Source organism: Vombatus ursinus, unplaced genomic scaffold (assembly GCF_900497805.2).
Source record: "Vombatus ursinus unplaced genomic scaffold, bare-nosed wombat genome assembly UNPS02006779.1, whole genome shotgun sequence".
NCBI classification, from domain to species: domain Eukaryota; kingdom Metazoa; phylum Chordata; class Mammalia; order Diprotodontia; family Vombatidae; genus Vombatus; species Vombatus ursinus.
In genome coordinates this window covers 22,927,489-22,941,387 of record NW_020946557.1, presented here as the reverse complement: position 1 = coordinate 22,941,387, position 13,899 = coordinate 22,927,489, and the positions used below count along the sequence as shown (strand labels likewise).

At 38.2% G+C, this 13,899-nt stretch overlaps 1 protein-coding gene across 1 annotated transcript; it reads right to left on the bottom strand.

Annotated features, from left to right (window-relative positions):
• Window positions 1-3,331: 3,331 nt before the first annotated feature.
• On the bottom strand, window positions 3,332-6,539 carry TMEM200A (transmembrane protein 200A). The gene has a single exon (XM_027848529.1). It carries the CDS (start codon window positions 6,485-6,487, stop codon window positions 5,012-5,014), a length of 1,476 nt encoding a protein of 491 aa, XP_027704330.1. The 5' UTR covers window positions 6,488-6,539; the 3' UTR covers window positions 3,332-5,011.
• Window positions 6,540-13,899: the final 7,360 nt, after the last annotated feature.

Here is a 13,899-nt window from a genome sequence, read left to right as displayed (position 1 = left end):
GTGAGGGTTTTTGTTTTGGGGTGAGATATGGAGGGGATAATGTGTTCAGTTGAGTTTGATACACATATAGAACACCCAAGTATAGATGTCCATAAGACAAGTGGAGATGCTAGACTGGAGCTCAGAGGAGATTATGAAGGCTAGATTTAGGAGCATCTGTATAGATATTATAGCTGAATCCATGGGAATGGGTGAGGGAGGGGAGAATGAAGAGAAAAAGAGAGGGAGGACGAGAGTGCATAGAATAGAGCTCTACAGGCAAAATGCCATTGGGAGTTGACCTTCCCTCCTCATTCTTGTCTATCAGAGGGTGAAGACACTAAGTGCCTGTGAAATAGTCCCAAAGCTTACAGTAGGAAGAGGAGAAGAGGTCCTGAAACACCTGCCAAAGGAATACTTAACAGCCGAATAATTGGAAGAAGTCTCCACTCTTAGAACTATAAGCCTTTGATCTAACTTTGTACTCACTGTATAATTTCCCAACAGAGTTCCTTAACATATACTGCTGCCAGAAAGACCTCTATGCTGCCAGAAAGACCTCTAGAATTACAGAAAAGAAAAACAGCTCTTCTTTGAAAGTTGCCAAACATCTTTCTGGTCATCCTAGGGACCAGAATGCAAGGCTGGGAAGGCCAGGAGGACTGCAATTCATGGCCATTGCTTCATAGAGGACTTCTTCCTGTCTGTTAAAATGATAATGAGCTCTCTACAGGGGTAAGGGATATTTTATCATATCCTAACAGTTTCATTTGGTTTCCAAATATCCAATTTTTTTTTTGTTCATTTATATTTGATTGGAGCCTCTCAGGACGATTGAAAGCCATGTGATGACAATAAGGAAGTGATAAAAGGCAGATACTTGTGAGAGATTTTCCACTGAATCTTAAATAGACCAGCAGAAAAATTAATTTGTCTTCTTGATGATGTTAACAGACTAAGTGAAGCACAGAAGGAAATAAATCTGGATTTGGGGAAAGCTTAGGGGGATAGAACACACCTAATGAAGAGCCATACATGCTCTATTATTTGAATACAAAGGAGCACAACAGAAGGGACTGGCTCGAAGGCATTCTGTTTTTTAAACAATAATTTTTAGAACAGCTCTGGGCTGCTGGTGATTCATTCATTACTCAACAGTATCAAATTAATGTCTAATTCAGTTACCTTGAGGGTGATTTGTACAACTGAGCTGTAGAATCAACACTGTAATATCTCTTAAATTGCATTTTAGAACAAGCTAAGAAAACATTCTTATTTATTCAGTGATTAGGAATTCAGAGATTGGTCATAGGTCAGGGGGCTGTGATGTACACTGTTTGTGTTACTTTCCCTGATAGAATGCAAGCTCCTTGCTGGCAAGGATTGCTTGATTTTTTTCCTTTGACGTACTGATTAATTGGTGGTTCTTCTTCTATTGAAAAGCAATGCTCTTCTTGATTCCTGCAGCTATCTTTACATTCTCAGAGCCTGGTGCACTGTAGGTGCTTACTTACTTGATTTCATCAGCATGGTGAACTCCTCATGTAGAGAACCCTGTTTGTTGTTGACTTAGTCATTTATTATCTGTGTAGTTCTGAGCAAGTCACTGTCTATCTTAGCTTCTTTATCTGCAATTTGTGTGAATTTTAGCACCTGCCTTCCAGGGTTATTGTGAAGAGGATAAAATGAGGTAACATTCATAAGGTACCTTGTAAACTTCAAAGAGCTATATAAATGCTAATTGTCATCATTATTATTAAGTATGGAAATATTAATACTTTAGAAACTAAAAGTAAAAGTAAAGAGGATATACCTATCTAAAGATTGTATATTCTTTTTGGTTTGCTATAGATCAACTTATGAGCAGTGAGGTGGCTCAGTGAATACAGTGCCAGGCCTGGAGTCAGGATGACCTGAGTTCAAATCCAGACTCACACACTTACTAGCTGTGTGACCCTGGGCAAGTCACTTGACCCTGTTTGCCTCAGTTTCTTCATCTGTAAAATGAGATAGAGAAGGAAATGGCAAACCACTGCAATATCTTTGCCAAGAAAATACCAAGAGGGGTCATAAAGAGGCAGACATAACTGAAATGACTGAACAATAGCAGCAACAAATATATCACCCTGATGCTCTGAAAATCTCAACATCTGATATAGAAATTGACTATATTCCAAATACTGTGAGTGCTGAAATTCTCTTCTGTGTAGGTAAGTCTTAATCTCACCAAGCTTCAGTTTCCTATCTGTAAGATGAGGATGGTACTTGTACTACCTTTTTCATAGGTTGTTGTGAGAAAAATGTTTTGTAAACCTTTCCCCATCCTATTTTTTTTTTGAAAAGCAGAAATCCCAGGATCATAGTTTGAGTTTAAAAAGTGATCTCAGAAGCCAAGTTCATGCCCTCATTTAAAAGATAAAGAAATTGAGCCCCAGGGATGTTAAATGACATTCCCTAGGTCAGTTGCAAAAGTTAAGGTTTAGAGATGGGATTTGAACTCAGATCTTATGAATCACTCAGAAGGACCTAGTATGAGAATGACTGCAAGCATACAGAATAGCTAATCAAAGCTAGTATTGAACCTCAACTTATAACGCAGCAAATACCACCAGAGAGAGAAAAGAATTGTGGCAATTGCTTATGGATTACTATGAGGGCTTTATAAGTTTTTGTGTATCTGCATATAGCCTTCTGAAGGCCCTTTATGTTTCCTATATTTTCTAGGGGTAAAAATTTTCCTTTACTCAATATGCATTTATTATCCTAAGTGCTTATATTGGAACTGGGAAACTGTCACCTATATTCATGGACAGCTAGACATGAGCTATACATGAACTACACTTGGAGATTTTCCCAGCATAAATATTGAGTGATATTAAGATAAGTAAAAAAAAAAGTAAATGCCTTTCTTGAGTCAGTCCCCAAGACAGGACCTCATCTATGTAAGCCCAGAGCTTAGAGATCTTTTGTCCTAGAATTATACTTCATATGTATTTTGTATTTACTTATTTGAGTATTCATCGTTTCCATCTAGTTAGAATAAGTTCTTTCCTGGCAATGACATTTTTTCTCCTGCCTTTGAGTCCTCAGCGCCTGGCACATAGTAGGTATTTGTTGTCTAATAAGTGGAATGAAAACATTTCATATCAACAATAAGCAATTATTAAGCACCTACCCTATGGTAGGCATTGTGCTGGGTCTTGAGACTATAAAGATGAAACAATGGGGCCTTTAATGGAACTTATATTCCATTAGATCCTGGACTTCAGTGGCCTCAGCTACGTGTCCACATACCTCTGATTTGTGACCCAAGTGTTATATGTAGGATTAAAAAACAATACTTAACTATAAACAGAGTTGTACATTCTTTTTTATTTCAAAAAAAATAGCAAATGTATTAAGAACACAAACCAGAAGTTTATTAAAAGCTTCATACCAAAATATTTAGCCCATTCTGTTACAATATATAGGCTCAAGGTTCTAACAAGTAGTAAGTACTAGGCCTCAATCCATAGAGCAAATCATGCCCTGGATGCAAAGATCACAATATGGATTAGATGGAGCTGGAAACATAAATATTTCTGTCTTCTGCTTTCTAAACACAACTGCAGTACACTGATGCTTTGAAATGTTTGGTTATTCAGAGGGAAAGCTATTAAAAAGAATTCCTGAGTACGTCAGTTTAGTAAGAATATTAAGCACTATTGGAAAACAGGAAAACTTTTGGATAAACACGTACATTTTAGTATTTATGTGCACAAAACTTAAAACTGCAACCATGAAAAACTGGCACTGCAAAAAAAAGTCTTTGGGGGTTTTCATAATCCTTCCTTGCCAAAAAATATTTTTCAAGGCAATTTAATGCTCTTGAATCATCAGACTAGAGATAGACCAAAATGAAAAGGCATGGTGAGGTTAGCTGATTACTTTCCCACCTGTAGGAATTTATAAAACTATTAAGACCTCAGATTATTGATGTTGAGCTGATACTGTTTTTGTTGTTGTTGCTGTTGTTGTTTGGGGGTGGGGAGAGGGAGAGGTTAGAGAAAAAGAAGGGATAAAAATCTAAGCTGAGGAAGGAATGAAGCAGATACTAGTTAATATTGTTTAGCACTCATTTTTCCAATTAACATGAAATTAATAAATATTCTTTGGATTCAGATATTTGTGGATGGAACTGCATCCAACAGAATATAAGCTCCTTGAGGGCAGAGACTTTTTTTTCATTTCTTTCTTTGTATTTCTAGCACATTACTCATAGTAGGTGCCTAATAAAGCTTAACTAATTGAATGAAAAACTTTGGGTCATTCATATTCTAGTTAATTTTGATGGTTTCCTTTTCTAAAGTTTCAGTCATCTGATAAAGTTTTGATTTTTCTCCATAAAGCTATGAAAATTTCATAGCTGTGGCACTATAATACATGATGTTGAATAACATATAACCTAGAGAAGAGTTCACAATACTGGTATCTGACTCAACCAATTACAATGAATTCACACACAAACAAAAAAAATATATATTTAATTTGCTTTGTTTTTCCCCTAAGCTCACCCAACCCCATGTGTTTTTTGAAAACAAAACTCTAGGTTACATAGTCAGCATATACATTAAAAAATATATTTAGTCTTTGGCCTGGATTTGGCATTCCTAGTCCAGACTTTAGTGACCTTTCTTTCCAGACTGGAAGCATCATTCTGGGAATGTTGTAATCAAGGGAAGAAATTAAACCTGAAGCAGACGCACTTCTATTTGGATGCAGGCCTCTGACTCATTGTAACCAAAGAGATCATGCTTATTTAGGAACATAAAAAAAAATTCTGCGTGTGATGATAAAGTACAATATTGCAGTTGTATGTCACTAAGTCATAAAACTGTCTCCACTAGAGAAATAAGTAGCCAATTCTCTTACGCCACAACCATTTGGTTAAAGAGGCTTGTACCCATTGCTTTAACAAACACCTGTGAAAATTGTTTTAAAATAAGTTGCCTTGTAAAAGATAGTTTCTGTGTGTGTGTGTGTGTTTTAACATTTAAAATCTTGTTTCTGAAGTTCCTCTCTTTAAGTTGTTACTCAAAAATTCATCATGTTCAAAACTCAAATTATTATGAGATCTTGAGATCATAAGAAGCTTCTCTTTATTTGTAAAGTCTTTTTTGATTGAGGCTTGGGGTACAAGCAACCTATCCATCGGGTCCTCCTTGTTCTCCAGCTTCATGTACCCCTTGCTGTTACTCCGATCCAACCGGGGCCAACTCGGATGTTTTCGTTGTTCAGCCTGGACAGTCAAGGTGGAGGGACCCCGGTCCAAGTCTAAGGATTTCGAGTGTGAAGACAACAGATGCAGGGATGTGTTGGATCCAAATTGTTTCCTGGCAGCCCCAGGGGACAAAAGCTGTCCAGTTCTAGGTCCAAGAGTCACTGAAGATTTGTACTGGTTTGACAGAGATTCCCCAGCGGAATCATTCCGTGGCAGCCCTAAACTGGCTCGCTGGTAGGATTCATTGATATTGGTTAAAGGAACAGCCAGTGAATCCATGGATAAATTCCGAGACCTGCGTTTGATAGTCTCAGAGTCCTCAGTGATGTTGTCTATGCTAGGCTCATCAATAACGCAATTATTGAGTTTGATCACGGGCAACGTAAAAGCGCTGATGGACGAGGACACAATGGACTTGGTTTCACATTTTTTAATGCTACTGTTTTTATCATCTGCTGCCTTGTTATGGGGTGGATAGAGGCCAAAGACAGAGACAGAACTGTCAGATAACAAAGGAGGCATGAGGTGACTACCACTCTTGCTCTCACTGAGTCTAAGTTCATCTTCTTCAGCAGAGCTGTCCATTCGAAAACTGCTCCTAAAACCTGAGAAAGAGGCAAGAGTATTTGCTGCTAATTTTGAGGTGCAGGAGTTACCATTCTGCTTTACTTCAGTCTCTCCCATTAAGCCAGTGTAGACACCATTCATCAACTTTTGCTCCTTGATTCTTAGGGTGTGGATATCTATGACAGTGGAGTAGATGTCTCGCATGTGAATGATTTTGGTTTCCTTGTCACGATTTTCATGTAGAATTGCATTAGCACATATGAAAATAAAAATCCCTATGCCCATCGTAAAGGGGCCGAGCATCTTCATCTTATCAGAGTGTAAATGCTGTTCAAAGAAGCGAGCCATGATACCACCTTGGTTTCTGATCACCTGGGTTTGATTGGTTGACAGCCTGGTTTCAGCATCTATAAAATGTTCTTTTTGGGGCCAATATCCAAGGACCGCCATTGCAATTCCTATAATTGAGATCAACACTCCTAAAATAAGGAAAAATCCAGATGGAGAATAAAGTCGGATTTTGCCCCGAACAACCACAACATCAGCCCTAGGCCGGCGTCTAACTGGTTTCTTCTCTTGATCAGCAGGTGATGGGCTAAGATTGACATGATGCTGAGATCTAGCTGAGTCTTGCCTCTTTAAGGCTGCCAGGCCTGTTATGACACCACCAGTTGCTATCATAGTTCTGTATTCTGGCCTGAAAGGAAGAAAGGAATAATATCATAAATAATTTCTTAGTGTACATCCATAAATCATTTAATCTTACCTGAAATAAGCATGACTGTAACATTATTGACATTTAACTGTTTTTTTTTTCAAAGACAATCACCTTAAGATATATATGCAGTTGATTTTAAGTGTGTAGGAAAAAATGTTTTTCTGGAATAAAAATCAGGCTCGCAGAATCTTAGAATGTTAGAACTAGAAGTGATATTAGAGATTATCTAACCTGACAATATGTTAATACTGACAATAAAGGCTGACATTTGCATAACATTTCAAGTGCTTCATATATGTATATTCTCTAACTTAGGAAACTGAGGCTCAGGAAATTTAAATGACTTATCCAAGGTCATGTAGCTATTAAGTAGTGGACTTAGGGCTGGATCTCAGATCTTCTGATTCTCAGTCCTGTGCTCTTTTCACTAGTTTGCATCCTTCAATTAATTTGTGAAGTTTTGAGACCAACTTTCATTATATACAAATATATTATGGCTATGATACCCTGATAAATATTCACTTTAAATGAGTGCTAGTGTTTAGGACTTCTAAAAAACTTTCTACCTGACAGTTTGTCAAATTTAAAATACATCATTCAGCAAAAAGTCACCCAAAACTAATACAAATGTGCACACTCATGCACACACACACAATTCAATCAACATTTATTAAGGGCCTACCAAGGGTTAGACACTATAGTGAGCACTGGGGATGCAAAAAGAGACAAAAGACAGATCTTGTCCTCAAGGAGCTTACAATCTAACGCACAAACCACACACACACACGCACACACAGATATTCCTTCAAACAGATTACCAGAGATATACTCAATTCTAGTGATATAAATAAAATGTCTTTCTAAATTTCCCAAAATATATCATTATTATATTATATATAATCATATATTTGATATATAATGATAATATATCATATTATTCCATATTTATAGTAGCTTCCAAGGCAGATAGAAGATGTGAAAGCACATGGGTTATTTCATTAAATGATGCTATGATTTTATTTGTCTCCTCTGTTACTTGGCTGTTACCACTTTACACACAAAAGTGATCCTCCCTTCCTGGTGAATAAAACTACAATATTGAGGCTATGGGAGAAGAATTATATAAGTGAAGTAAAATGGGAAACCAAAATTATTTTTCCCCTAATTAAGACCCACAAACAAACCTACTATTGAGGATACAGAGGTTCATATTGATCACACATACTGGATGTTAAAATTTCTACCTGGTTTATGTGGATATAGCCTTAGACACTAATTAGTGTGGAAGAACTTACCAGCACCTCATCTCATTAAAGCATACCACCATAATCAAGAACAATGTTTGGATCTTTAAAAGAAAATACAATTTGAGATATGTGTGTATATGTGTGTGTTTATTTCCTCCCCCCAGGGAAAATTTTTCTAAAATTTTATATTCTTTATCTCATCTTCTATGCCCATGTGGTAAAAATGGCAAAAGTATTAGTCATAAAGTTATAGGATGTTGGGTCTTTATTTCAATCATTTTATTAACAGATGAAGAAACTGAAGTTCAGAGAGGGGAAGCAACTTGTCCAAAGACACACAGCATTCTTTCCGCAGGAGTGTAGCTTGTTAATTTCTGTAAATCCTCCAACAAGCTTTCCCTTGTAAAAATGATTGCTCAGGTCAATTGTGAGAGGTCTGAATTCACTGCATATCACCTTGACATGCTTTTGTAGCGTGCCTTTTTGCCTGAACCTTTGATTTCATGGATGTAGGGAGCATCCTGTCCACATGTAGAATGCTCCCCATATAGAATGGTATCTGCTCTGTAACTGTTTGCCTGGGGGCCCTGAAAGTTTCATGTGCAATCATCTTTTTTTAATTCTACTATATTATGGAGATGTTTGTTTTATTTCATAAATTAGAAATAAAATAAAAACTTCAGGGACTTGTACAGGGTCCAAGGGTTAGTGTGTGTGTGTGTGTGTGTGTGTGTGTGTGTGTGTGTGTGCTCCTCAAGTGTAGGAATTCTGGCCCCCTTCTTTTTTTTTTCCTCTTTGCATCCCCAGTGCCAATTACAGTACTTGGCACATAGCAGGTACTTAAAAACTGCTTGTTGTTTGATTTGTCAGAGGTGAGATTTGAACCCATCTTCCTGAAACTAAGGCCAGATCTCTCCCTATCCTGTGGCATATACATAAAAATCTGTTGCATAGATGTTTTACACACACACACACACACACACACACACACACACAAACACAGAGGAAATATGTACAGGACCTTTAAATATCCTAGACGGTATACAAAAATAATCTGTAAAACTTAACTGAGGAAGAAAGCCTTAATTTCCCTGTAACACTTCTATTTAGAAGGAACAAAGTCTAGTGGGAGAAGTTGCTTGACTTGGTATTCAGGTTTCATGTGCTTAAGTCCCCCACTCTGACACCAAGCTGTAAAACTTTGACCAGTTTATTTAACCTCTGGACTGCAGCTTTCTTATCCTTAAAATGGAGATTGATACCTATACTATCCACTTCACAGGGCTGCATGGTTTGAGAGGCAATATGTCGGAGGTAGTAGATATCGCACTGGACTTCAAGGGAAGTAGACCTAGGTTCAAACACTGCCTCAAACACTTGCTATCTCTATGATCCTCAGCAAGTCACTTAACCCTTCTTGGCCTCAGTTTCCTCAATCTGCAAAATGAAGGGGTTGGATGTAATGGTCTCCTAGACCCTCTAAATCTATGATCCAATAAATATGTTTTGCAAATTAAATGCCTTATTAATAAATATGAACTAGGGCAACTACTATTATCAGTACAAACAAGTGATCTAATCTCAAGTTTTGTTGTTGGAAATATGATCATCAGAAGTAGAAATGAGAGTAGGGATTCAAGTTTTACTAGTTACATGATTATGGGCAAGTCACTGGATCTCTCAATGGCACCAAGCAATTCTCTGAGACCATAATTTGCAGAGGGCAGCTAGGTAGGGCAGTGGGCAGAATGCCAGTCCTGGAGTCAGGAAGACCTGAGTTCAAATGTAGCCTCAGACACTTAATAGATGTGTGACCCTGGGCAAGTCACTTAACCCTGTTTGCCTCAGACTCCTCATCTGTAAAATGAGCTGGAGAAGGAAATGGCAAACCACTCCAGGATCTCCGCCAAGAAAACCTCAAATTGGATCATTAAGAGTTGGACGTGACTGAACAACTCAATTCTTACACTGATGTCTCACTGTAATGTTGAAGGGACCCTGAGCTCTTGGAGACTATGCTGTTGTAGAGAGTGAAAGCTCTAGCATAGCCAAAATAGAAAGGCTTCAATTAGAGCAGTAAATATGTCTGTTGTCCCAGGTCCAGCTTTGCTAAGTGCAGAGAGGCTCATAGTGATGGACTTTTTTCCAACCACAAACAACGCCCAGAGAATGTTTACAAAGTTATATAGGGGCTTGCAACCTGTTGGAGTCTAAAGTGTTTATGGAATACCTTAAACTTTGCCAGGTGTGTTACACAAGTTATCTCATTTCATCCTCATAGCAGTCCTCGGTGCCATTATTATCCCCATTTTACAGATGAGGAAACTGAGTCTCAGAAAGGTGAACTGATTTGCCCAGGGCCATCTAACTCATAAGTATTTGAGGCAGAATTCAAACTTAGGTCTTCCTGACTCCAACACTCTAACTACTGTGCCACCTATCAAATATTGGCAGTGTTAGTGCCCACAGTAATGAAAATAAAGGTTCCTTGTAGTACTGGATGAGAAGAAAGAATGTAGGAGACACCAGGAGACATTTTGTTCTGTTTTTGGACAAATGGGATCATAGAGCCTGAATATTATTAAACATTAGGTGAAGTGATGTCAAATATACTAGAAAAGATAAAAAATAGATCTTAATCGAACTTTTAACTTTTGACATTTATTTCAAAGTTACTGTAGAGTAAAATAAAATAATGCAATTATACATGCACGCTGTTTTATAGTTTTTATTGAAGACCTCCACCTTGGCAGGAGGGCTGGCTGTGGGGCCAGGAATTATTCAAGAGAAGCAGATGGACTCAGCTGGGGCTCCTGTTGGGTCATTTATTCTACTTCCATGAGATCAAGACATCTAGGGTCCCAGCCAGGCTGTCAGGACCCATCAACACTTAGCTGGCAGACAGATGGAGGTGGGGCAGGGGAGCCTGGACAGGGCAGGGAGAGGGAGGAATAAGAGAAATTGGAAGAAGTAAATAGGAAGAAGAGGGGGAAAGGAGACAGAAAACAAAAGTGAGGGAAGAAAAAAAAGGAAACAGATAGGGACAGACCCCTCTACCATTATCCTTGTCCATACGTGTCTATTGGAATCTTATGCATTGTACAAGGCCTAGCTCAAACACCACCTGCACCAGGCGCTTTTCCAAGTTCTCTTTTCTCTTTGGTTATTGTAATAGCCTGCTGGTTGTTCTGCTTGCCTGTCTCTTCCTAATGCAATCCATTCTCCATTTAGCCATCAAAGTGATTTTCCTAAAGCCCACCTCCACCCCACCACACACACTCAGTAAACTCCAGTGGCTCTCTGTCACCTACAGAATCAAACACAAAATGCTCTGGCATTCAAAGCCCTTCATAACCTAGCCTCACTCTACCTACTTTTCTAGTCTTCATACAGCTTAACTGCTTCATCTCTTCCCTCCCCACTCCACGTACTCCTTGATCCAGCAACACTGGCCTCCTTGCTCTTCCTCAAACAAGACACTCCATTTCCCACATTTTCTCTGGCTGCCCCCGTGCCTGCCCCATGCTCCCCCAGTGTCTGCCCCATAGTCCCCTTCCTCGTCTCTACCTTCTAGCTTCCCTGGTTTCCTTCAAGTCCCAGCTAAAATCCCACCTTCTGAACAAAGTGTTTTCCTTAATCCCAGGGCCTTCCTTCTGTTGATTATTTCCTATTTATCCAGTTCATAGCTTGTTTGTACATATTTGTTTGCATGTTGCCTCCTCCCTGTGAGCTCTTTATGATGAGGAATGTCTTCTGCCATTTTTTGTATGCCCAGAACTTAGCATAGCGCCTAATACCTAAAAGGTGATTAATAAATGCATATTGATTGACTGGTTGACTACCTTTCCACCTACTGGAAATTATCAGTCTAAGTAGGCCTTTATGGCTTATTTTTGTTTTATTCTATATTGCGTTCCTATACTGTACATCTAAAATACATTTCTGTAAGAATTTTGCTCTCTCTTTTCCTCCCTCTAGTAAAATATAAATTTCATGAGGGCATAAAATGTGTCCCAGTTATGTCTCTATGTACTCTGCACATAATAGGTATTTAATACATGGTTGGGCAGGTAAGTAGCAAAGTCGGTGGAGCACTGGGCTTAGAATCAGGAAGACTCATTTTTCTGAGTTCAAATCTGGCTAGCTGTGTGACCCTGAACAAGTTACTTGACTGTGTTTTCCTCAGTTTCTTCATCTGTAAAATGAACTGGTGAAGGAAATGGCAAACCACTCCAATATCTTTGCCAAGAAAACTCCAAATGGGATCATGAAGAGTCAGATACAACTGAAACAACTGAACAACAAAAACAGTGTAGTTACTTCTGGCCTCTTATACTATTCTAAGTGATCTGTCTGTGAGCCAAGGCTCTCTGATAATTCCCCGCACCTGTCATATGAAATGCCTTTGAGGTTTGGGAGCAGGCGGTTAGTGGAAGGGGTCCTTGGATCCCTGCCAGTTCCCTTGCCTATCCTTCAGTTCCCCTGACTTACTTGATAAGTTGTATTCCTTCCTCTCAGTTGATTCCCTACAAAAATGAAACCGGAATTTTTGTTTCTCATAACTTCACAAATCACAGCACTCTCAGAAACCCAGCCCTGCACTAATGGATGATGATAATTATGATGAAAATAATAATAGTTGATGTTTACATAGTCTTTTAAAGTTTACAAAGTACTTTCCTCACTATTCTGTTTGAGCTAGACAGTACAAGTATTATTATTATACATCTGTACATATGACATGAACTGTCATGCCCAGAGTCACATTGCTAGAAAATAGAAGAGCCAAGCTACAAAGTCAGGCTCTTGAGTACAGGTTCAGTGGACTTTACAACATACTACCTTTCAATGTAAGCCCTTTTTTCTTGCCTGAGATCAGGTTAGATTTCATTATCTTGCCAGTGCAAGCATATTTCTATTAGCCAACAGGTGCAACCACTGAATGGTGAAGGAGGATAACCACTAGATTGAGGTCCAGAGACCTGGCCTGGTATTCCAGGTTTAACACTGACTAGTTGTGTGACTTTTAGAAAAGTCACTTCCCAAAATAAATCCACATAAATCATTGGCATTTCTATATATTACTCACAAAGCCCAACAGCAAGAGATTTTGGGAGTCTACCTGCCAAGGCAAACCCAGGAACCATATGAACACAATTACAAAACACTTTTCACACAAATAAAGTCAGATCTAAATAATGGGAAAAATATCAGTTGCTCATGGGTAGGCCGAGCTAATATAATAAATGACAATTCTACCTAAATTAATTTACTTGTTCAGTGCCATATCAATCAAACTACCAAAAATTATTTATAGAGCTAGAAAAAAAATAACAAAATTCATCTGGAAGAACAAAAGGTCCAGAATATCAAGGGAATTAATGAAAAGAAATGCAAGAGAAGGTGGCCTAGCCATACAGCCATACCAGATCTAAAACTGTATTCAAAACTACTTGATACTGCCTAAGAAATGAATGGTGGATCAGTGGAATAGGTTAGATACTCAAGACACAGTAGTTAATGACTCTACTGTTTGATAAACCCAAAGACTCCAGCTTCTGGGATAAGAGCTCACCATTTGAGGAAAAACTGCTGGGAAAACTGGAAAATAGCATGGCAGAACCTAGGCATTGACCAACATCTTACACTGTATACCAAGATAAGGTCAAAATGAGTACACGATTTAGACATAAAGGGTGAAACTATTAGCAAATTAGGAGAGCAAGGAATAGTTCACCTGTCCGATCTATGGAGAAGGGAAGAATTTATGACCAAACACAAGATAGAGAACATTATGAAGTGCAAAATGGTTAATTTCAATTACAATAAATTTAAAAGTTTTTGCAAAAGCAAAGCCAATTACAGCCAGTGTCTCTGATAAAGGCCTCATTTCTAAAATATATAGAAAACTGAGTCAAATCTATAAAAATACAAGTCATTCCCCAATTGATAAATGGTCAAAAGATATGAACAGGCAGTTTTTAGATAAAGAAATTAAAGCTATCTATAGTTATATGAAAAATGCTTTCAATCACTATTGATTAGAGAAATACAAATTAAAACAACTCTGAGGTACCACATCACACCTATCAGATTGGCTAACATGACAAAACAGGAAACTGATAAAT